The sequence below is a fragment of the Dermacentor silvarum genome, chromosome 10, assembly GCF_013339745.2.
Source record: "Dermacentor silvarum isolate Dsil-2018 chromosome 10, BIME_Dsil_1.4, whole genome shotgun sequence".
NCBI lineage: Eukaryota > Metazoa > Arthropoda > Arachnida > Ixodida > Ixodidae > Dermacentor > Dermacentor silvarum.
The window spans coordinates 156,505,824-156,532,216 of NC_051163.1; the positions used below are offsets into that span (position 1 = coordinate 156,505,824).

The window sequence follows — 26,393 nt, forward strand, 5'->3', positions numbered from 1 at the left end:
CTAACGCTCGCCCCTGCTGCTGTCCGTGATGTTGACGAACTTGCTGATGACGGGAGTCATTCCGTCGCTCGCAACGGCGAGGGTGCAGTAGACGACGCGGTTCCCTCGAGGCGCCCTCACCTGCAACCAAAGAGTTGACAGTAACATTATAGCACATGCTAAAGGGATGTAGTGCGAAAGCCGGCACGCTCCCGAGACATTCGTTAAATTGCCTGACATGCTCATTCGAATGCGTTGTTACTTCCTATTACTTGTTTCCTCCCACCAAAGGTCGTGGGTCCGAGTGCCTTAATTAACTCTACCTCAAATAACTGTGGCATAATTAACTTCGTCCTAAGTAACCACAAAGTCGTAGGTTCACTCCCATCAATGATCGTGGGTTCGAATGCCTTAATGCACTCTACCTTAATTAAGGTAGAGATAATTAAGGTACTCAAACCACGACTTTCTTAGTGGCACCATGAATTTTGGTGCCATATGCCAGACGTGGATTTTTTCGACCCATCAGCCATGTAGCCTTAATAACCTTATCATTACTGGCCACGGTTTTTTATGTAGTACAGCAGTGACGCTATCATTAGGACAGCTTGACTAACCGCAGATCCCCCACGTTGGCAACTTCATAGGTTATTACAAGAAAAAAAGCATTGACAAATTATGCAGGGTTCTAACACAAAATATACATTAACAGGTCACTCTGCATAAACCGGATGCAAATGAATGGCTTGAATCACAACATATATTATACAGCATATGAATTACAGAGAAGAAATTAAACATCACGCCAAACAGACCGACGGTGCAATTTTCTATACAGACAATTTTGAAGGAAGTTTTTCGAAAATCAGATGATCTATAGCACAGTATAAATAGTCTTGCAGTTGTATGAATGTAAGAGTGTCTAGATGCTTATCGAGGCTCTAGGAAATTCAACAACCTGGGTAATTTGTTTGGCATAGCCTGTATGCCGTACGTATTTCTATACAGGTTGTCCCAACTATCACGAGCCAAGATTTCAAAATATGCAAATGCCATGTAACTGGACAGAACCAGGGTAATTGCCGTCTCTTGAGGTCCGAAAAGTGTTTTTCAGAGCGTGAAAGAAGCCCGCGAATACATGCAAATGCCTCGAGTGGCCAGTAAGTGCGGCAATTTGATAATGAAGCATGCCGTAGTGGGGACTCCAGATCAATTTTGACCACCAGGGATTCTTTAACGTGCCCCCAATGCCGAGACACCCAGGCAATCTTGCATTTCTTCCCTTGAAATGCAGCGGCCAGATTTGATCCCGCAACCCCGTGCTTAGCAGTGCAACACTAAGCTGCTAAGCCACCGCGGAGAGTCCTAACGAAATCTTAGCAAGCGTCCCCGATACGTCTGTAGATGGGGCGAAGCTACCGCGGCGAAACTGCAAGAAATTCTCATTATCTCAATAGTAGTACCAGGGTCCTTCAATACTTTTCTTCTGGTCATGAACTCCCGCGTAACGCTATGGCAGAGCTTCATATAGCGCCCGCAGTTGCGGCGCCGCGGCGCTGGCGTCGCTAGAAGGCGACGGGGAAGACGGCCGCCGAAAGCGGAGAGTCGGCGCGGGCTTTGTGTGTGTGTGGTTGTTTTTTTGTTTCGGTCTGAATGTGTCTCTCCATGTAGTGACATCGACACTTCGCAATTCACAATAGCAGCGATGCCTAACACTTGCTGTGTGCCAGACTGCCGCTCCGGATACAAGGGCGTCGACGAAAAAGTCTCATTCTGTTTACCAGCCAACCCGGAACTACGCGACAGGTGGAAGTGAGCAATGCCGCGACAAGAGACTGCCTGGTTCTCGTTTGAATCGAAGTACTTTCGCGTGTGCAGAAACATTTTGATGCCGGAGACATTATTCGTGCGGATGTGTGTACAGTGAATGGAAACGTTGTATCACTGCCACGCGATCGACCCAAACTGGTAGAAGACGCCATTCCGAGGATTTTGCAAGGCGTACCTGTGTACTTGTCTAAGCCCAAAGAACGTTCGCATGCACCGACACGGCGCCCATCTGCAAAAAGGCGGCGAGCGGTATCTTCAAACTGCGCTGAAGCCGAAGTTGCGGCCGTAGCACCTGCAGACATTACCAATGCAGCCGAAGAAGAAATTCACGGTAAGTCTGGTACACGCCTTTGGAGTATGCTACTTGCTCACTACGCAGGCAAACTGGCATCACTGTCATTACGAATTCGTTCTTGGACACTCTTTGCAGATGAAGTACGAACTGTGAATCGCCTTGGCGGTGCTGATGCAGAGTGCCTAACAGAGCACGCCGTTTGCTTTGCCCCAGGGCTGCAAAGGGTGAAGGCCCTCTTCGCAGTGTGAAGTAACAACTTCATTCATGGCAGCGGAAGCTCGCAAAGCGGAGCGCAGGCAAATGAATAACGTGGCATGCAGGAAACCATTCAGAAGCTATCGGGCCGCGAGAAGCTCATTATAGATCAGTGCATCATGAAGGCAAACATGAAGTCCACGAATTCAGTGCGGTAAGCCCCAATTCCTCACTTTTTTTTTTTTTTATAAACCGCGACAGTGTCTGTGTTTTAGAGGTTTACTTGAAGTGCGTCATTTGCAATGAACGTGCTTACTTTTTGCTTAGTGATCCAAACGAAAAAGTAATAGCGCTGACTAAAATGAAGATAAGCCACGCCGCCTACTCTTAAAAATGCAAGATCTCTTTCAGCATAAAGAACCTACTGCTAACCAGGTAAACTTTTTAATAACACAAACCAAAACAACTTGCAGAGTAGCTGTGCACTGTATAGAAATGTGATAATGATTATCTAACCATTTGATGCTAATGGGCATACACGACTTGTTTTATGTGCAGTGAAGATATATTATGCTTTCTGGTGTTTAAAATGTCTCACTCATGTCATTCACTGAATGATAGAGCAAGATATTTGTGTTTCAGATTAATACCCTGGCTGTTCTTTTGGACGATATACTTCTGGAGCCGGCTGAGTGCATGCAAGATATCAATCATCCGGAGTCAACGAAGGACTGCATTTTGGCTACCTTGGTGGCTAGATTGCAAGAAAGTTTGCTAAAATAAGCTGCAAGGACTGCCTCCAAACACTGAGGAGCAGCTCCCGAAAGCCAAGTGCACTGACCGAAATAAAGATTAGGGGATTTTTGCAAGTGCCATCAGACCAGCTGCTTTCCCTTCTGCAAATTGTGGACGAGCACCTTGAAGTGTGCACCGTGGACAATATAGCCTGTGCCAATGTCTACATGACATTGTTCAAGACATCCTGCTGGACGACTGTACTTCCTCGGCCAGTGTGGCTGCGCAACACATTTTGTCAGTACTACGGCTGAAGTTGCGCACTTTTTTTTTATTAAGTGCCGTTTGCATTTTCTTACACGCGAAAGGAACAGACTATTTCGTGCTGGTGCTCGTTCATCCTGTCCAGCCACAGGAGAGAGGAAAGCAGTGACATATTATTTTTCCAGGTGTCTTGTCTCATTCCCTCTATCCACCAACTTTTCTGCCAGTCTATCAAGCGCAATCTTAATTGCAACCATATGTGCACCAGTGCTTGTGGCACTTTTGCATTCTTGACGCTTGCTAGTAATTACTCCCTAATAATCGTATATCATGCCCTCCACTCCGCCCTTTTACTGAGTAGACATTGTCCTGCAAGGGGTAGCGTGGTTAGCACAAGTCAAAATGCTATCCACAAGACCTGCGCAAACTTGTTTTCTGTTAGGCAGAAAAAATAATACAAAAGAATTAGGCTCTAGTTGGATTAAGAAAACTGGGTATAAAGACAAACAAGCGAAACATGCAAAAAATAATATAGTTATTCAGTTTGATCGGGAAATGTAGTCTTGAATGACTTAATGACGATGGAAGCTCCGAGCTGGTTTCAATCTGCGCTGGTATTTTTATAAAAGGACTCGGGTGGTGTTTTCGGGTGACTAAGTGAAACGCCAACCTTGAACTGATGGTCACTGCGACATTAAATGTGAATGGATGAAAAAAAAAAAATACACTCGCGCAGGTTTCAACTGATCATGTTTAAATTTGTATGCTGTAAATGCAAGAACTTTCGCTTAGAAACCACACATATTGCCTATATCTAGCATGCGCAGTTCACAACTACTTCTGCAATTAGCGCCAAGATGACTTTATTGAGACGTGCTTGTTCTGCGCGCGAAATTCCCATTGGCAGCTTCGCCATGCCCAGAATAAACAGGCAATTAACAGGAGAATAAGCACTGCGGACCGCCAGCGCGCAGTAGGCGCACCATAACGTCTTCGCAAGCAACGTTAATCTGTGGGTCAGCTAGGCTTAGTCATGGCGCTATATAATTTAAGCACGATTTTAATCACCTACACCGGAATCAAGAAAGTAGGTATATGTACGAGCACAAGCGAAATTGCAACACTTGACGTGCAGCCTTGGGTGAACCATTAATAACAATTAATTACTTGAGGTAATAAACAACTCGCATGCTATCTTATTTGGTCAATAGTAAGCGCTGCTGTGTTCAGTTAGCGGACACAGTGAAATAAAAATGTGGGCTAGGTGTTTTTCATGGCAAACATCCACGCGAACGCGTGACTGCCCTTCCAAGCGCGGCAGATCGGTGCCCTTCTACTCACGGCAGCGCCTCTGGTGGCACCTTTTGTCCCTATATGAAATTTCGGCGGGAGTTTCATGACCAGAAGAAAGCATTGAAGGACCCTGGTAGTACCAATGTAAAAGTATATAAACACAACATAGAAAGAAAGAAGCAGGCAAGCAATTTTCTCTTGAAAGGGCATTACACTGAATGAAGGGTATGCACCAACGAGCTGGTATTCAGGCCACGCCATGTTAGTGGTGATTTTGTTTTGTAGGGCCACACAGCTAACGGGCATCGTTGATCTGCGAGGTCGCATGTCAGGTTTTGTCAAACACATGCCATGTATGTACTAGTCTTCAGTTATGATAAGGTGACCGTTATAGCCCCTTATGAGCTTGTAATACCATTCGGTCTTTTCAGGTCAGACAGCTCTCCACAGATATTGTGACGTCTCGGTTGGAACGATGTTTATTAGGCCCGGGAGCTCGTCAGCGAACCAGCGCAGCACACAGGCGATGATGATGAACACATATACAGGCGAAGAGGAGGATAGGTAAAAGTGCGAGGATGATGATGATAACATACAGATGAGGAAGATGTGCGTAATAAACGCCCACACTAATTTCCCCCCGACGTGAAAGCGGCCATCCTGGCCGGCCGTCAAGGTGTCGAGGCATGCCGCGTGAAGGGCTTCATGCGGGAGACGTGGACAACCTCGGTATTGCGGCAACGGCGGTCTGTGGGGGCGTCAAGAGGAGTAACGCGATAGTTGACAGGCGAAGTCTGTCCGAGGACTATGTACGTAATTATGTATGTAATTTTTCGCATAGACCAGGGGTGCGAACAGGAGTCAGGAGCAGGACCTCGTCACCAGGTCGAAAAGATACAACGCGATGGCATTCGTCGTAAATATTTTCCGGTCTTGTTGTCTGGCCTCTGTGTTCAGGCGAGCAAGCTGGCGACAGTGGTCGAGTCGGGAAATGTACTCTTCGCACGATGATAGAGATGTATTAGCCTTGGAGTTGAAGAATGAAACGTCCAGAAAGAAAGTAGGGAAGCGTCCATAAACGAGGTAAAATGGCGAGTAGCCAGTTGTGCGCTGCACGGCCGTGTTATAGGCGAAAGTGACGAATGGTAAAAGAACATCCCAGTTTTTGTGGTCTGGTTGAATATAAGCGGCGATCATGTCGGCATAGTGCAAGGACGTCCTCGATGTAGGAGGTGTACGACTCGCCCAGGTGTTGTTTGCGAGCATCGAGGCTTTTCTTGGCGAGAGTGGACCGAACAGCCGGTGTGCCAAACACTTCACGAAGCTGGAGCTTGAAGAGAGTCCAGTCGGTCAATTCGGGCTCGTGGTTAAAGAACCACGTCTTTGCCACGCCAGACAGATAGAAGGAGACATGGCATAGTTTATTAACATCATCCCAGTGATTGGCGGAACTGACTCGCTCATAATCGTCCAGCCAGTCTTCGACATCCTCTCCGCGAAGACCAGCGAAGAGATGGGGGTCACGCTGGGCGCTGTTGATGATAAAGGAAGGAGGCACTTGCGATGTCGGAATGGTGGCAATAGGGGTGCCAGGCTGCACGTCCTGCGGCATGCTAGCTGACGGTGGGCGCAAGCGGCGACCTGAACGAAGCTCCAGGAGGCAGACCGGACGGCCAGAGGTCGTAGGACCGAAGAGCACACTCCACCACACTATATATACTTGGGGAGAAAAAATACTCTCTTACACATGCTGCAACATACAGCACAATAAACTATTGAGTCCAGAATTATTTAAAAGGATCACCGATGTCTGAAGAATTCATGAGATCCTATTGTCGGCACCATTGAATAGTATGCGTCAGCCGTTTGGATAATTCTGCAATGCTGCACAGGCCTGGTAAGAGTAAAGCGAATGCATTGGAGCATATAATATAAAGCATGAATTAATGAACAGAGGTAAAGAATTGGCCACTAAGCACAGACGTAACACAAGTGGCAATTGAGGGTCCCCAATATCTAGGAACACAATAATAAAATAGCTAAAATGAGGTACCCACGATGCACATAGTTATATGCTGAAACACACAAACATAAAATGTTACGAAATAAAGTGACCCACATTTCATACAACCAAAACTATGGAGTCCAGCAAGAGGAGAGGTGTGCGGTTATGGGGAAGCTTTAATGTGAATCCAACAGTCTCTGTTATTCAATTTGTACTCAGTCCGAAAAATCTACGGAGTTTCGGAGGCGATGTTACCACCGATTCCGGCGCATGCAACAGGCCGCACCATGTGCATTTTGATCGAGGGGCCGCGGTCACTCATAAGAGTGATGGATATATGAAATGATATAGCATTGCGTTCCATACCTTGTGGTAGTTCCACGTGAGCGGGAGCTTCACCACCTCAGGGTGGTACACGAGGTGTTCCACAAGGGTCCGCGGCACAATGCGGGGTGCCTGCGGTGGGTAGAAATGTTTGCCTACGCACACTATCGTAGGCACCTGAAGCGGACACTGCTGGTCGGGGCACTCTTCTCTTTTCACTTCAACACCACAGCCAACGCCCACATCATTAGATTCAACTTCACCGAGCTGTTTCACCACGTGGTCTTGGTCCTCGTTGCAAACAACTTCCTCTGGACTCTGCACACCAAGCAGTACTCTTCGTTCTCCACTTTGACGCGAAAGTCCGGTTGAACACTAGGAGCGGCAACCTTATCATCGATACGGAGCTCCATGTTCATAGTCATGCTCGCGTTGGAGCTGTCCTCTTCTTCATCACTTTTAACGGTGATGCGCTGGTCGAGCTCACCGTTTTGGCCGTCAACGTCAGTATTGGGCAAGGCATCGTTTCGAGTGAGGCATCCATCTCGGCCGAGTAGTTTCGAGGCATCCAGACTTGGGCTTGAACCACGCGGAGGCACCCGGCATCTGGCGGCTGCTGCGCGACCGTCTCTGGTGAGCTCTCTGGTACGCCCGAAGCACCGACCTCCTGTCCTTCGAAAATTGTCGGCACGGCGCCTTTCCGGAGCCTTGCGACTTTCCTCTCATTGAGCAGCACGTTCCCGGCATGTTCGCTGTAATACCTGTCGTATATCAGGTGCTTCTCGAAGTGCAGCGCGCAAACTCCGACCTTCGATTGAGCGCCCTGTCCGTTCTCCCTATGTTCCGCTCCCACTGGCGAAACAAATCAGGTCGGCGGGCGGCCTGAAGACTGGAAACTTCTTTTTTGTCTTGGCGCAGCCGGTATTGCATCCAGGCACAAAGCAGTGCATAGTTGTGGTTTTCGATTGTTCAACCTTGATTTATCCTGGGCCTAAAGCTCGCATGCTCGTCACTACCGTCGTGCGCCTCTTCTAGCCGCTAGGGCGCCATTCCAGTACCAATCCCGGACTCCTCCAATTCCCGATCTCTTGAGCTACCGTTCAGCCATGTTCGGCAAGTGCAAGATATTACCACGTTGTCCTTGCAGCTTGCAGCAGGTACGGTAGTAAACTGTAGACAGCTGCAGCTTTATGCTTCTGAAGCTAAAGCTAGATAATATGATACAAGGTGCTTTTCCAGCACTGTCCTTATGCAGACGGTGAGTTAGATTGCCAGGGACACTCTTGCTTCAGCCGGGCACGCGCAGTGTTTAGGGTTCCCAGAAAAAATATTAAAAGAACGTTGACACAATAAATAAGCGACAAATTCACCATATTTTGACCAGTAAGGTACTACTGGGGCACAGTCAATATCTTCATAAATGATATCTCCGTCGTTAAAAGTACTACTGAAATATTCTTATATGTTTTTTATATTGTTCATTATCTATATTGTATCTTTTCTTCATTGTGCACCAAATTAGAAGGCTTATTGTGTGCTGTTTCGGGGCACACAAATAAACAATTCTATTCAAAGCAAGCAAAATCAAGTACGTGGGACTTCTATGGTTGGACGGACGAGATGAGTATATGTATACTATGAGCATTACCTCTAAGACAAGCCAGTAGCACATCCCCACCAGCTTGCGCTCTTTCAAACTTTCTGCACATTTAAATGTTAGTGTATATTTATACTCTAAGCAACATTATTCAAAGTAAAATGTTATTCATTCCATGCTATCCCTTCCCTTGCGCCAACAATCTTCAATATGTCGTTACTAGTCTCCACAGCTAGTTTCATTCATGTTTCCCTTAGTCTCTTGAAAACCTAGCACCTCGGTCAAGTGCAAGCTTCTGCATATATTCACTGGGTGAGTATCTGATATTCTAAGAGTATTATCAACGGTTGCTGCACCATTACCATGCGCTATGCATGAGTGATCAGAAAAGTTCTATAACTACACATTCTCAGACACCCCCATCTAGCTAGAGCAGTAATTATCATAAAACTCTTCCCTCCAGGTTTTTTTTTTTTGCTTTCTTGTATTGTTCCATAACTGGCTTCTGCTCCCTTCCTCCTATCCAATGTAGTGCTTCTGCGTCTCTGACATTACACTTACCACTCTTTTCACTGCCTTCTCCACCCTATTTACTTAGTATTTACTGGTTAATCTCTAGCTGTTTTTCTCCAGTGTGAGTCCACTGCGAGTTCTTTGATGTGAGCATTATGATGTTGAGTGAATTCCCCTTTGAAGCAGGGCGGTTGCATGTGCCGCCACAGTCCAGCGTATTATCCAAGTTCATATACAACTTTATTGCCGCTAATATATCTTAATTACAACTCGATCCTTGATGTCTATAATAGGCGCACAATGAAACTATCCCGAGGCCATCGACAATTTTTATTTAACATCACTCTCGTTCTTCTCTATTTCTGTGCTAACAATATTCCAAATGTACCATGCTTATGTTCACTGCGCCAATGCTTATCACCACCTCCATACTGTAGAGCTTCGTGGACATGCTCCATTTATATCAACATTTAGATGTATGTTCTGAAATTAAAATATATGTGCACTCCTCTCCACTCATTTTTCTTCCATGCTACACACTGCTCATCTTCTTGGGCAAAACTCCTTTTAAAACTTGGCGTTCTTAGAGAGGTGTCCCTAGCTGCCCTTGCCTAAACAAAAAAGTGCCCGGTCCTTCGAGTTATCGTAGAACACTTCCTTCCTTATATTTTTGTTCTGTATTTCTAGTCTTCCACTGCCATATTTCCCATCTTCTCTAACCACTTATTGCGCTACGCCTGTTTAGAAGTTTAAGGTGTCTGAGTGTTCTTTTTTAAGTTTTTTTTATGTCATCCAGTTTTCTACTTTTTGTCCACCACTGGTAACCCACAACCTTTCTACACAAACATTTAAACCCTCTTGCTGCCCATTCGCTGTCCTGAAATATCCAATCTCTTCTGCTTCGTGCTTCCTTAACCTCGAAAGATGCCCCCCGTCTTCAGATACCGCTTCAGTTGTAGTTTTTTCCAGATTCCTCATGTTCCATGGATTCCCAGGGCAGCTGCGCATCTGTTGTCAGAAATAGGCAGCACCGCTATGCGACATTTACCACTGTAGGATACATCTGCCGATCAGTCTCACCAAACACTGTTTTCAAGTTTTGAAGCAAATGTGTGCCATCAATAGGTAATCCCTCTGGCTTATCATGTAGTAACAGTGGGAAATAAAGCAGTGAATATATTCCGGGCTCTCGTTAGCCTGGCTCCTGCAAACACGAGAATAGAATTTCCACTCTGCTCCTTTGAGGAGCTTTTTTGTGCTTTTCTTCTTTTTTGTATTTATTTCTTCCTAGCACTACTAGGTACACCGCAGCAACAGCCTCACAGCGCGGATACACTGTGCCGATACAACGCCTATAGCATATAGTAAAACATTTTGAATAGCGCGGGAAGAAAACAGCGAAAGACACCTCTGCCACTCTTTGTGCTATTGAATATCATTTACCGTGGTATACCAACAGCCCAACTTGCTGCGGTTTTGTGACTCGCATATAGCTGCCTATGCACCCGCGCCTATTCCAGGCTACAGCTAGTTATGAGGAAAGGTAGGAGAGCAGCTACAACGACACGCTTCGCACAATCACCACGCTGGGTTTCGCGATATCAGCACAGAGTCCGATCCGTCTGAAGGGCACCGTTCGTTTTCGCGTGCTAATTCTATATTATTGCTTAGTCGTCCTTAGGGTAGCGTGCACACTGGCCCCTAACTATTCCAAACAGCTAACGAAAAAGAAAGGTAGGGGAGGAGAGCACGCTACAAAGGGCGAGAAGAAACGGGTGCGGTTTGTGGTCAGGACAGGTCGGGATACAAGTCCAGCGCACCAAATGTATCACAAGATAAGCAAGTAAGCGGCCTCCTTTATCTTGCTCCTCGGCTGCAACAGCGGCAGATAAACGGCCATGACTAGCGCTCACGAGAGTGTTTTTTTTGTTTCTTTTTGCAGAAACGCAAAGCGTGTAAACGAATAACGCAGAGATGAGCATTCAGCGCGCACTTTAATGGGAGCTGCATCCTAGATGTAGCAGTTATGAGCGGGTACCACCTGAACTAATTATTAAGTGCATGCAAGTTTTACACAGGCGGAACCTACAGATACCATCTGCTATATAGGGGTCATAACCTATATAGGCTGTGGGTATGTGGAGGTGTCTGTACACTGTACCATAATAGTAATGTATAGTTCTACCCAAGGAAACTGCACCTGCGCACCAAACGGCTAAATTAACTTTCTGAAATATTTTTTCGCTTGTGTACTGTACTCATAACAAATGTTTAGAACGGTTAAGTTGCATGCTAACACTAGTTAGCAGTCATACGTGGTTTCAAAATCATACCTAAAGAATATAGAAGGAACGAAACACATGCGCAATCTCTCGCATTGTCAAGAACATGCAGGCGTAAAGCAAAGCTGGACCAACAATGGATGCGGATGGAACGGTGCTATGAGCGTCCCCTTTGGAAAGGGGTGGTGGGTTGCTCCACCAAGCTTTTGTTATGTTGTCTAATGTTCTACCTTTGTTTTTGAGAAACACACAAATACAAAGAATTCCAGGCATCATATTTTTTGAACCATTACTGCGAACTCTGTTTCTGGATGTCTCCGTTGTTTGTGGTTTCCCTACTTTTCTGCCACCAAACCTCCAACCGCCTCTTACTAATCTCTACAGCAGGCATATTTACTTTGCCCCTGCTATCCCTGAACCCAAGGCCTTCATGGAGGTCAGAGCAGCCTAGACTTGCAGCTGGGCAGATTTCTTCACATTCCAATAAAACATGTTCCCCCGTTTCTCTATCTTTACCACATCAAGCACACGCAGCTTCGTCCTTGGTGTACCTCGCTTTATAAGTGCGCGTTCTAAGGCATCCTGATTTCGCTTGAAAAAGTAAGGAGCTTCCCTTTGAGTTTTCATAAATTGTTTCTTTCCTGATTTCTTATTTTCCTTTGAGGTAGTTAGTCATAGCAGGTTTCTTTTCCATTGCCGCCAACCATAACCTTGTCTCAGCCTCCCTCACTTTGCGTTTGACGTTCTTTGTTGCCACGTTGCTGGCCATACCGGTCGCATATTTGCTGGTAAGCTTCCTAGTTCTTTTCCTCCAGTGTGAGTAAATGTTTTGCCTGTACTTGTACTTTTGCCTGTACTGTACTTTTTTAACCTGAACACCTCTTGCACCCCATCTAATTTCTTCCATTTTTCTCAGTTGTTCTTCAAGATCAGTTTTACTCTGAGCCTCCCTTACTTCAAAATTTGTCCAGCCCATATCACACTGCACAGCTTCAATAGTAGTCTTCCCGTGGGCTCCAAACGCGTGGCGTCCCACTGACCTTTGGTTGCCATCAAGTCCTGATTGTACCCCTGACTTCAAGCAAACAACCGCATATCCAAATGTAGGCCCTGGAACCATTACACCTTTCCACATACCCCGGAGCACCTCGTACCTATTGTATCCCCATAGTGCTATGTGTTTCATTATGGCCGCATTTCTCTTGCCTTTTGCTATTAGTTTTTTCCTGTCTCTCTAGATATCTACCGCCTTCGTTTATACATATACCTAAGTATTTGTATTCTTTTACCCGAGGTATTTCCTGGCCCTGTATCAACACTGTCTGTTCACTGTTTTCAATGAATACCATAAAACCTGATTTTCTAACGCTAAATTTCAAACCTAACTTCTCACATTCTTCCCCACACATATCATGCCAGACGTTGCATAACACTTTGCTTGTTAGCAAGCAACACAATGTCGTTCGCATAAAATAAACCTGGAAGCTGCTGCTCAAATATTGTGCCGGCTTGTTTGTATGAGAGGTTAAATCCGATATTGATTCCTTCTAGCGCTCATTCCATCCTTACCACGCACATCATAAACAGCAGCGTGGTTAAAGGGCAACCCTCTCTCAGTCCCTTGTTGATATCTTCTTTATCCTCACTCGTCATCCCTTCCCATTGAACGCAAACAGCATTTTCTCGGTAAATCTCCCTCAATAGGTGTATACTGTCGTTGCCTATACCTTATACTTCCAGAATATTCCACAAAATGCTGTGATATACGTTGTCATACGCTCCGGTGATGTCTAGAAACGTCACATATAGCGGTCTCCTTTCTTCTCTGGATATTTAAATTTCTCTGGATATTTTTTGGATGGATATGGATGGATGCTATGAGCGTCCCCTTTGAAACGGGGTGGTGGGTTGCGCCACCAAGCTCGTGTTATTATTTTGCCTAATGTCCTAGCTTTTTTTGAGAAACACACAAATACAAAGAATTCCAGGCATCAAATTTTCTGAACCATTACTGCGAACTCTGTTTCTGTACGTCTCATTGTTTGTGGTCTCCCTACTTTTGTACCACCAAACCTCCAACCACGTCTTACTAATCTATACAGCGGACATGTTTACTTTGCCCCTGCTATCCCTGAACCCAAGGGCTTCAAGGAGGACAGAGGAGCCTAGACTTGCAGCTGGGTAGATTTCTTCAAATTCCAATAAAACATGTTCCACCGTTTCTCCAGCTTTATCACAGCAAGCACATGCGACTGTCGTCCTTGGTGTACCCCACTAATAGCGCCTAAAGTCCCTCGCGCCACCATTTGAGCGCCCCCAAGTGACCGATCAAGAAAACGATATCCGCGTATCTGGACAGCGGTTCTGGGATGGGCTTGGCGTTTCCTTTGGCGCGAGGTACGCAGCAACTCTCGCTAGTAAGATACGATAGCGAACGAATAGAAGAACATGAAAACGGCATTTTCCTTCCCGATTAAACACTTCCGCGGTCAATATCTTCTCAAGCTCAAGATTTTTTTCGTTTTTTTTCTTCTTGCCTTGTGTGTTCGGGCTTGATCCCACAAGGGGAGCGAATGATATGTTTATGCCACGTCTCGTCGAAGCGCGGCACATCTTCATCACCGCCGTTCGCTCTGTGCGCCCGATCACGACAGGGCACGTGAGTCTCGAAAAAAGGCATGCAAACAATGAGCTTTACAGATCGGTCGTTTGGGGGTGCTGAAATAGTGGCGCTATCACATGGTTGTGTTTGTATTTCGCGGGCTTTCTTTAAAGGCAAATACAAAGAGCTCCATTAGTGGCACTTAATTGCAAACACCTCAATCAGCTACTTTTAAATGTAATCTACAACTTTCCTATTGCCACTTTCTTTGTGAAGCCATTATTTAAAAACTTAGGCAATTAGTTTACGGTAATTAATTCAATTTGCAAAACGAATGAAAAGTACCACAGACTAGGACACGCGATCCTCAACGCCACTGAGTTGGTTTGAGTCTCCCAGCACACTCCGTCGTTTTAAAACATGGGCTACATTTAGCTGGGACACCCTGTATATATAAAGCGCCTGAGGCGTCAAAATTGCGGCCTCAGATTTCGTCACGATGACACAAAACTATCAACTCGGCCTAGCTGTTCACCTTCGTTATCTTCCTTCCTTCGGCGGCAGTGAATTATCCTGATGCCAGCGACGCGCTAAATCTGCAACATCATTGCGTCGTACATCGCTTCTGCGACCAAGTAAGCTTTATGCGGCACAGGTTGACTGTTATATCGACATTGCTAGGATGTTCATGCTATAAGTATGTATGTCATGTTTGCAATTTCAAATCTTATGTGCTCATGGAAGCCAGAAGTGGCCGTATTCGAAATTTAGTTAACTGCGAGTGCCTGTTAATTGAGATAGTTATTTTGATATTTCAGGTGTCCTTATAGGTGATAGCAATGCAATCTACACCCAATTTTTGTTGAACACAGTTTGTGATATACCTAACGTAGCCATGGAAGTGGACACTATTTTACGACATTCACTGCCAGCCCGCTCTTATAGACATCGTTAATGAAAGATCATCGAAGTGCTAAGTATCTTCTCACTTGTGTCGCTCTCTAAAAGCATGTGGCTGCTCTTTTATACTGGTGGTCTTAATATGGCAGTAGTCATTGAAAAGAAATTCAATTTTGGGCTACAAACATGTTGAACCCATAACAGGAAAGACTCACATCTTTTGTGCTGTGAAGTTTCTGGTTGGAGGTGAATAATTGTGCATGAACTTAAAAAAATGTCACAGTTTAGCTCCAAGGGCGAAGCAATGAATGCGATAACAACACAGCAATGTCATACGAAGTAAGGTGAGCGGCTTTGGTAGCAATATGAGTTGTAGTAAACATGAGCTTAGTAAGCAAGCAGGCGTGCTGCGGCGTAAGTCGACCGACATGAAGAGAGACTCGATGGCCACGACAAGGCCCGTGTGAAAGGGTGGTGTTGATGAGAAGTGCTTCCCGTGGGCAGCGCGTACGAAGGGACACACCTGTAGCACTGCACTGCCGATCCGGTCAGCATTGCATGTGTAGCGTCCGTTGGAAAATGTGGCTCTACTATTACTAACTGAATTAACAAGCGTGGTGTCAGCGCGCACAAGCAAACATGAACAGATCACACTGAATGACCGCAGACAACGACTGTCAAAATGCTGGCAGCGAGCGCAGCCGCCGCAGACCGCAGCGGGCGAAGGTTCGTGCGGTCTATCGCTTCAACGGAAACTGAGCGGCGAATGCACAGCGCATACAAAGGTCAGAGCCGTGTGGAGATAAGAGACGGTGCGGGCGACCGACACAGCTGGGGAAAAGTCTGAGCGGGGTTGTTGGCAGAGTAGAAGCTGTGCCCCCTCCCCCCCCCCCCCCCCCGCTTCCTCCCGCGCTGCCTTCCCGCTTTGTTGCTTTCGCGTGGGAGATTGAGTGGCAAGTTCCCCTTGCGCCCGGTTGCAGATACGCCTTTGGTGCCGGAGCCCAGCGTCGCCACGCCTCCCCCCTCGCTACCATACCCCCACGGCCTTTCGCGAGACGGTCGCGTTTGCTTTCCGCCGTGTGTTCACTTTCCGTGATAGCGCGCGTCCCCCGCACGCTTTCGCTCGGGCATAGGGCGCGCGGCGGCGATTTTGTCGCCCTTGGACTTTATACGGAACCTCATGGCGACGGCGACGGAGACGCCGACGGCAGAAATCCGGTTTAAGTGTCCATATAATTGCTATCGAAATAAAAACATCATTATGCTGATGTCAGATAATTCTGTGATTTAATATGTGCCTACGGCCGACCTACAGTGTATTGGAACTAGAGCAACTGGAGCCCGGACCAAGCCCATCACTGGCCCGGTCCGGGCCCGTGGTTGCAAGCTCGAGCCCAGCCCGGGCCCGGGCGTTCAATACTAAGTGAGCTTAGCCAGGGCCTGCGTGGCCATTACCAGGCCCGGCCTGTAAGTGAAAAAATCCATTTTTTACTTACAGATTGCACCGTATGTGTCAGCCTTACCTTCTTGAGGTCTAATCAGCTGCAGTGTATAAGGAATAAAACACCGAAATCTTTGTTTCTCCCATTGAACATTAGTGATCTGGCACGCAGCCTGCGCTCTTACTTTTTCCACTAGTGTGCATGCATTTACATTGATCCTGGTCCTGCGATTGGTCCTTTGTTGTATTTACCATGCCATTATACAGGGTGTTCATTTTAGGGGCGAAGCACCTTAGGGCCGAGCCAAGATCGATCCACATAGGTCGCGAAGCTTCGGGCGAAAAGCGGTTCAGAACCAATTCTCACCGACATCAGCAAGGGTGGTTATGGGAGGAGCGATTGAAGCGCGACCTTGTTTGGAGGGAATAAACACTGGGAAAGAAAAAGGCGTTTTTTAATTAAAGCGAGACGCAGTTAGATTCATTCAACAAAAATAAAATGCCTAAACCATTTTATATACGCATGGCGAGAAAACAAGGTACAACTCTATTTTACTTGATCATTATCAATAAATACCTTTTTTCAGCGCCCACCGTGAGGGCGCCCATCGATTGCGGCGGGCGTTGACGCCGCTATCACTTGCAATGCAATGATCTTGGAGCGCGTGGAAAGGCGTGCTCGTATAGTTCACCTGTTACAATACGCCCCCCTCACATGTTGTGCTGTTTTGTATGTCGACGTTTGTCTGAATTACGTGACGTGGGTAGTTTTATTGCATCTTAACATGTGCAGTCAAAAGTAGTGAGTTGCGACCGTCAGATACGTGTTTACTTTAGTTGTTTTCGTGCGACAGCGCTGGCCGACGGACTTGGCAAGGTAAATATACCTGGTAGCGAAGCTTCCATAGAAGCGCATACCGAGGTAAATACATCTGGTAGCGAAGCTTCCATAGAAGCTCATACGTTCAAAACATGGTTGCTTACCGGCGGTTCATGGGGCTTAGCGCCATCTGTGTGAGGAGGGAACACTTCCGGCGGAAGAAAGAATAATTTGACGTCATGTTCGTCAAAACCAAAAGTGACGTCATTTTGTTCTCATAGGCGCGAAATTTGTTTTCGGAGGCCTGCCATTGAGCTGCATATGCAAATGCCCCGCCATTCGACTTCATGGGCGTTCCGAGTTTTCAGCGCGAAAAGCGATGCCGGAAAAGATCAGCAGTACGGGTGTCGAAACCGCATCGCTGCACAGAACATACTTCCTTTGGAGGCCGACGAACGCTTTGGGCGTAGATTGCGTAGAATGCTCGTCCTTTCGTCGGACGCCAAGCCCGTCGGCCAGCGCTGTTGCACAAAAGCAACTAAAGTAAACAGGTATCTGACGGTCGCAACTCACTACTTTTGACTGCACAGGTTAAGAAACAATAAGACTACCCACGTAACCTAATTCGGACAAACGGCGACATGCAATACAACACATGGGAGGGGGGATTATTGTAACAGGTGAACTTTACGAGCGCGCCTTTCCACGCACTCCAAGAGCTGCATTGCATTGCAACTGATAGCGGCGTCAACGCCCGCCGCTATCGATGGGCGCTCTCACGGTGGGCGCTGAAACAAGGTATTTATTGATAATGATCAATTAAAACAGAGTGGTATCTTCTTTTCTCGCCATGCGTATATAAAATGGATTAGGAATTTTATTTTAGTTGAATAAATATAACTGCGTCTCGCTTTAATTTAAAAAACGCTGTTTTTTCTTTCCCATTGTTTGTTCCCTCCAAACATAGTCGCGCTTCAATCACTGCTCCCATAACCACCCTTGCTGATGTCGGTGACAATTGGTTCTGAACCGCTTTTCGCCCGAAGCTTCGCGACCTATGTGGATCGACCTTGGACTTGGCGTCCGACGAAAGGACGAGCACTCTACGCAATCTACGCCCAAAGTGTTCGTCGGCCTTCAAAGAAAGTATGTTCTGTGCAGCGATGCGATTTCGACACCCATACGGCTGACCTTTTCCTACATCGCTTTCCGCGCTGAAAGCTCAGAACGACCATCAAGTCGAATGGCGGGGCATTTGAATATATAGCTCTAATGGCGGGTCTCCGAAAACAAATTTCACGCCGATGAGAACAAAATGATGTCACTTCTGTTTTAACGGATATGACGTCAAATTATTATTGCGATAGCAATTATATGGACACTCCAAAGCAGATTTCTGCCGTCGGCGTCGCCGTCGCCGTTGCGGTCGCCGTCGCCGTGAGGTTCCGTATGACGTCAATGGAGATGAAATCGTCGCCGCGCGCCGCCGAACGCTGTATGTGCGAGTGAAAGGGCGCGAGGGACGCGCGCTTTCACGGGGAGTGAACGCACGGCGGAGAACAAACGCGCGTTCTGTGCCGTGCTCCCTTCAGGGCTGCAGAAGTAGGCGTCTCTTTCCTCCTTTACAATCACCATATATGTAGAGCAAACGCGCCTTCTTCTGACGCACGAAAGGCCGTGGGGGGGGGGGGGAGGGGGAGGGAAGGGAGGGGACGTTTAGATGCGGCCCTAAGTACCTATTTATATCAGAGGCTCCGGCAACAGTCACCAACGCCGCACGCATTTTGTGCGAACGTGGGCAAAACGCCGACGGCGTCGACAGCAGTTCTGCGTGTTGCCGGTGCTGCTGCATGTCCAAGTTTATACAGCTGATAAAGCTACTATCATTACTCCGTATAGCTCTCTACAAATTTGCTATCGCAATTGATGCTTCGCCTTCCAGGTGAAACTGCGACAACTTTTTTTTTATTCCGCCGGAAGTGTTCCCTCCCCACAAAGATGTGTATTTACCGTGGCCGAGCCTTTCGTAGTCCATAGCCCTGGTTTGCATGGAGACCGCTAGGGGCGCTGCGGTGCACAAGGGCTATATAAGTGCTGTATATACTGTACACATGTACAACACACACACACACACACATATATATATATATATATATATATATATATATCTGTATACCATATGTACGCGAAGCTCCGGAAGCCGGCTTCCGGCTAACGCTTCCGGCGTTTTGCCCGAATGATCCCCCGGTGCTTCGCTCACTCATCATCATTCACTTCGTGGATATGCAGTGTCCTTTTTTTTAAGTTTTACGGAAATTTTAGAAATCGCAAGTGTCAGGTAGCATAATTCTTATCATTGAGCTGGGTTATTCGATGAGGCGGACATTAGTAGCACGAGAAATTTAAACACATATTTAACTAATTAACAAAAACCCACTAATAACGTCTTAGTTAATTACTTTACGACACATATTGCAATTTACGAATTGTAGCCTGTGAGTTTGTCAGGTGTGTCAACTTGGGAATGAATTTCCAGAATGACACCAGTTTGGAGATATTCGCCATCAAACTCGCCGTAAGAATGCACTGTTCTTCCTCTTCTTTATTATGTTGCTGTTTTACACAGTGAAGCACTAAAGTAACTGGAACGCCCATGTATTTCGTCCCACACTTTGGGAAATATCTCGAAACTGGTGCCATCCTGCAAATTCATTTCAAGTGGATGCGTCCTGGAAACTCACCGGCTACAATTCGAAAATTGCAACATGTATTGAAAAGTAATTAACTAAGACGCTGATTAGTCCAATTTTTAATCAGTTGTATATGTGTTGCGATTTCTCGTGCTGCTCATGTCCGCCTCTTCGAATAACCCAGCTTAAGGATAAAAATTATGCTACCTACCACAGGGAATGTTTAAAATTCTGTAAAGAGTAATTTTGAACCGGCATGTAAATATATTGTAAAGGCGAAGTGAACTTGGCCGCGCGCGCTCGCAAGGCTGGCGCTAGAAGAGAAGAAAGATGACGGACAGAGAATAGAACAGCCGTCCCAGTAACGGGTGCTGTGTCTTTGTGTCTCATTCATTACAATGGCGGAGTCGGCGAACGCCAAGTCTTAAGGCGCTTCAGCCTTAAGCACCGTCCTGCGGAGGCCTTGCGTCCTCCGGAATCTCGCCGTCCAGGGTCCTTCCGGCGAGACAACGCCGTCAACGCTTCCCTTCGCATAGATGCCGCGCCTGGGACTACGTCAAGGTCCGATCCGCCAAGGCATGCCGTCCACGCTGCCTTAGACATGCATCCTCGCCGTCGTACGTTCCTGCTGCGGCCAGGGAACGCCGTCAACGCTTCCCATGCCCTTTATCCCGGCCCCATGATATCGACATCTCAGCCAGCTAGGGATGCTGTTCACGCTCCCCTGACCATGCTTCAGGCTGCACTGAGTGCCGCATACGCCACCAATTCTGGCTCAACGGATGCCGTTCAGGCTCCCTTGGCCACTGGTCCGGCTGGCCCGAGTGCTGCGGCCGCTGCCGTCGCCTCAGGGTACGTGGATTCCGCCCCTGGCTCTATGGGCGGCTCAGCCGGCAGCTTGTCCGACGCCATGCGAGCCATCTCGCTGCTGACCCAACAGCTCGAGGTTATGACGAACACATTCGCATCCCTCAGCGGATTCTCGGTTGCACCTCACATTAGGACAGCACTTCAGCCCCTCCGTCATGGACCCGTCCTGCCGGGGAACGCCGTCCATGCTTCCCTTGGCGATACTATTATGCCCGGCACTACTTCGACTCCTCAGCCAACAAGGTATGCCATCCCAGCTTCCTTGGTGGTAGAACCGGCTGTCGCTCCTACAACGACCGCACTCTCCGTGGACACCGGCTCTAGTTCCACGGGAAGCTGGACAAGCAACCTGGCGGAGACGAGGCGCTGCGACTTCCAGCAGCCGGCTTGCGTAAAAATACCGCCGTTTCGTGGCTTTGAAGATGACGTCACCCTTTTGGTTCACACCATCAATGCCTTGGGTGATCGGCATGCTTGGCCAGACCACAAAAGATGGCTGGTTGCAGCCAAACGACTTTTTGGTGCCGCAAAGGCATGTGACACCTACGAAGGCGTCAAGCAGCAGTCCTGGCTTGAATGGAGCGCAGCGCTAATAGCTGCTTTCGGCCGGCATCCTTGTGCCTGCGTTGAGCCCGACCAGCCCATTTCTGGGCATGGTGCTCCTGCGAGCTACCGCTTTGACACTGCGGCAGGTGTGCCCTGCAGCAGCCCTCAGGCAGAGTGGTGCGCCGCAGACACCGGCTCATCGGGTGTCGCCGTCGGCTCTACCGAAGACAGTGGGAAGCGCATGGCGACCACCTCTACTACTTTGACATGGTTATCTACGCCAGCCGAGATTCTGCGACTTCAGCCCCCCGAAGCTCGGGAGCAACACCAAATCGCCGCTGCCGACAAGGTTTTGACATATGGGATCACGGCCTGCCCTGCTGTAGACCCCGGTTGCCAGTTACTTTTTCCACCGCGGGTCTCGTACTCTGCTTCGGCATCAAACACCACAGCGTCACTGCCAGAGCCCGCGATAACATGCTATCCACAGCAGTCAGTGCCGCGGTCTCAAAGCTCACTGTTGGATGTGCACATGAAGGTGCCGTCTCAACGGGTGACACCGTCGGCTCCATTCGAATTAGTGGGAAACGCCGGACGCACCTGCGCTACCGCTACCATCCCGCTTCCGCTAGATCCACCTAGTATCCCGGCTTCGAAGTGGAGAGCTCAACTACACACGACGTGGCATCGAACACCTTGAGGAGCCTTGTTCCGTCAGTGGCAACTCTGCAAAAGCGCAAGTTGTGTCCCATGCGAGCACGGATGCTCACTTCCTCAATTAAGAAGCCGCGTCGTAGACCACACCGATGCGTTGCGACTGAACGCGATCAATGCGACCATGCGCGTTCAGTGCTACAAGCTGTGGTTTGGTGTCAAGAATTTCCTGTCGTATTTTTTCAAGAGCGACGGGATAATCAACGGCGACACCTGCGACCAGCGCGCTGCAGTCAGTGCCGCCCGCCAGAGAAGCTGGTTGCGCGCTGGACGGATCACCAACGACGACCTCAAACCCTGGACAAGTTGCTTAGTTGCAAGCGCACCGGAAACTTGCAGCGTGGCCGAGTGTAAAGGCGAAGTGAACTTGGTCGTGCGCGCTCGCAAGGCGGGCGCTAGAAGAGAAGAAAGACGACGGACAGAGAATAGAACAGCCGACCCAGGAACGGGTGCTGTGCCTTTGTGTCTCATTCATTACAATATATATATATATATATATATATATATATATATATATATATATATATATATATATATATATATATATATATCAACAGGTGAATTCACGAGCACACTGCATAAAATAAACGCACGAGTAACATGAGACATTCATTGCTTTAGCGCTAAAGTAATATAATAGCGTCGAGAGTTGTACTATTGCGGTCGCAAAAGCGGTAGCAGAGAAGTGGTTTCACGAGCGATTTTTTCTGTATAATTCTTTTTTCATGACACGAAAACAATGTTCGTTTTTGTGTAACAGAAAAAAATTGAACTTCACCTGTTGTCCTATTGTCTGTACTAAGGTATACTAACAGCCAGCTCTTTGCACGTGTCATTTCAGCATGGCACAGAATGCCTTGAATCGTGTAATACATAATGTTCGCGTTAGCTGAAAGGCCCAACTTAGGCCCTTTAATGAGCGGGCCCGGGTCCGGCCTGGGCCCGCGGCTTCAAGCCCGAGCCTGGCCCGGGCCTACGGCTTTAAGCCCCGGCCCGGCCCGAGCCTACCCAAATACGCTTCGGACGGCCCCGGCTTGGCCCACGGGCCGGGCCGGGCTTTAGGGTCAGCCCGGGCTCGTGCGGTGCTCTAAATGGAACCCATGTAGTGGATATCACACTGTTATGCTTTCCCCATAAGAATGCACCTTGTGTACTTAGAGCTGTGCACCGACCCCCCGTGGTTGCTCAGTGGCTATGGTGTTGGGCTGCTGAGCACGAGGTCGCGGGATCGAATCCCGGCCACGGCGGCCGCATTTCGATGGGGGCGAAATGCGAAAACACCCGTGTACTTAGATTTAGGTGCACGTTAAAGAACCCCAGGTGGTCCAAATTTCCGGAGTCCCCCACTACGGCGTGCCTCATAATCAGAACTGGTTTTGAAACGTAAAACCCTATAATTTAATAAAAGCTGTGCACCGCAATGAATGTCATTTGATTACTCTGATTAAGCATGACGCTGAATATGTATTACATTCTATTATTTACAGTGGGAACGTGAATAAATGATCTTCAACAATGTTACTGGCAGTTGAAATGAATATTTAAAAGTAAATTTACAATTTTACAGTTATTTAGAATTGAATGCTCATCCAAGGGAGTATATTGCGCTTGACGTGCCAGGCGATCTCTTTCAGCATAACATGGCCTTTTGAACAGGAGTCGTGTGGTGGCTGTGTGGCAAAACTGCGCAGGGCATACAAAGTGCGCGGAACTGTACAGAGGGGTTCACTGTTAAACGGAACACCGGAGCACGTGGCGTCTCCTGGGAGCCACCCCCGGCTAGCTGCTGCAAAAGGTTTCGCGCAGGCGCAGCGAGTTTCGCGCTGGTGAAGTGAGCCCTGTGGGTTGTGCTCTTCTGTCGTCTTTGGCCGTCTGCTGCCGCGATTCGGATAGTAGAGATGCAAGCCGATCACGCCTTTTTTATGTTAGCCGGTGAGGGTATGTCCACACACTGATAGCCAGCCATTGCAAACCTAGAGGAAAATGAGACGAGGGAAAATAATTACGAGCAGATATTTTTCCTGTTTCAGCTTACAAGACAAACATAATCACTTTTTATGGATGTCTCTTTGTGCCACAGCTATACTAGAGAATACTTCTCCGTGTGTAGTGTCCACCTCATTTGTACTACCGCATATCGAGTCGCTGCAGTGCGTATGCTGCACAAAGAATCCACAAGCATCTTTAACGAGGATATTAATTTATAAAGAGCTATCAGATGAGTTATTGTTGAATCATGGGAATCGACGTGCACAGTAAACATTTTTTGAAGCGTCCAAATCTTTATGAAACTAGACGGCGAAGAAAAGACGGCACGGTCACTGTTGCTGATGTTTAGCGCATTTATCTGAGTATGCATCAATTCAGTTACTTTGCTTCCAGCTGGAAGGAATGCGGCTGCGTTCAAATATGAATTACGCAAGCTGCTTGCTTCGCGACGATCTGAAGCGCAGCTGCTGACGCTAGCAGACAACGAAAGAGCACCGCCCACAGCGCTCACTGCGCCTGCGCGACACTCGTTGTGACCATCGACCGCCGGTGCCGCGGAGCAGATGCCACGCGCTGCGGTGTTCCCTTTAAGAGTGGACCCCTCTGTACATATGGTGGAGCGAAAAGTGTTTCGCTTTGCTGCAGCCGAAACAGGAAGCGAGTAGAGTAAGGCGAATATCCTCCCATGCACAGTGCAGATGGCGGTGACAGTGTCGGTGATGCCAGTATCGAAATGCATGAAGATGATAGTAGCAACATCAGCAGCAGAAAATCAACCAGCATACTCCTGTTGCCCAGACAAGTGGCCACGACATTCTTCTACTCAGCACAAAGTGTTCTATCCACAGCTACTAAATTAAAAGCTCTCACGTAGCGTCACAGTGAACTGATGCAATCATTTTCAGTATTGACAGCTCAGTGGCACAGGATATGTGAAAGCACTAGTAATAATTTAGATTCGATAAGAAAGCAGGAGGCTATCCACTAATTGCCGACACTTATTCACGTTGGTTCCTTCTCTCTAGTCGGCATGTGTGCCTGACACTGCAGGCACATGTTAATTGCAACTGCCGGTGCTGCTGCCGTCGCAGTCACCTTTGTACCCTTCGAAGGTAGTGCTGGCGCTGCTGGCGAGTAGTACTGAATATTCTAGTTACATTGTCCCGGGCAGCATATCCTTTCAGATATATTATGCGGGCGGCCCTTGCTCGGGGAATTTCCTGTGGGAGCGGGTCACCGTTTTCATCGTCACTGCTACTGTTCCTGCTGTCATGGCAGCATCACGGCAGTGTCGTGACCGCATGACAGCGTGTGCAGTGTTGTATCTGCCTTCTACAATGTGAATTAGAGGATGGTCTAGGACCGGAGAAAGGAGCTATGGCTCCAGGGGATAGCCGCTGTAACCTGCATGATCATAAAATTGTATTAAATCATCTGCACATGCTTGAGTGAGTAAAGCATGGGCCACGTAACATACACCTACTAAAGAGAAGCTGTAATAAAAGAATGTACTGGCTGAGCACCTGGCCCTAATGTAATCAGCACAGATAACAAAAGCTGGTACATAGGAATATTCCAATTTCTAGAAACCAGCAAGGTGGCTGTTCGGGCGAGTTGAGGTCTGCATTCTTGAATGAATATCAGTGTAAAAAGAATGTGACAAGACACATGCGCAGGGCTTCAAACTGTACATACATAATAAAAATTAGTTTGAAGCACAGCACAGGTGTTTTGTCACTTTGTTTCGCGCAGATACTCATTCAAAAATTTTAACATCCCGCCTATGTCACCTCTACTTAACAAGCTGCTGTTATTTGAGCGGTTCGGGCTTCAATATTCTCTTACGGCGGGAGCCCACTTTACTGTATGCCAGGCAACTGTATCAATTTTTCACTCTGCTCACCGAGGAGCTGCTCGTAGGCCTTGGCAACGTATCCCTCCTGAAACCGGCGACGCAACCACGTTGTCCTCCAGACGTAGGCGTCGTGCAACAGCGAGAATCCGCATGCCTGCGTCACAGATGTGACGAAATCATACACAGCATCAGCCACGCGCTACTATGACGGGCCAATTAGACAAAAATTGAGATAATTACGGACATGGTATTGAGGGCACGGTAGCCTTTGCGGCACACGAATGCCACATTCTTCTCGCCCTTCGCTGCAATGATGGTGACAAGGCTGCCGTCCATGCATCCGATGATGGCGGGAATGGTGCCGCGCCGAAGGAACGCATATTTCACGGACGCCTTTTCCTCCGACGGCCTCGGAAAGTCTACCCACTAGTTGTGGGTCCCGACGTAGACGATTGCCTCCGCCACGCGTCGCACGCACTTGCTGACCGCAGGCTGGGTCACGCCAATCGTCTCCTCGCTTCCTATCCCGCCTTCGAAACTTCCCGTGGCGAAGAAACGCAACGTGCACAACACTTGTAGCTCCACCGACAGTGCTGCTGCAGACAGGCCTCCGAGTCCGTCCTCCACTTCGTAGTAGTTGGTGAACAATATTTC

The 26,393-nt window shown here is 47.8% G+C and overlaps 1 protein-coding gene across 1 annotated transcript; it reads right to left on the reverse strand.

Moving 5' to 3' along the window:
- LOC125941159 (uncharacterized) lies at positions 1–26,075 on the reverse strand. The gene is made up of 5 exons (XM_049658124.1): positions 25,980–26,075; positions 25,788–25,893; positions 7,408–7,592; positions 6,963–7,295; positions 1–120 (listed from the first exon to the last, which is right to left on the reverse strand). Exons 1-5 carry the CDS (start codon positions 26,073–26,075, stop codon positions 1–3), a joined length of 840 nt encoding a protein of 279 aa, XP_049514081.1.
- Positions 26,076–26,393: the final 318 nt, after the last annotated feature.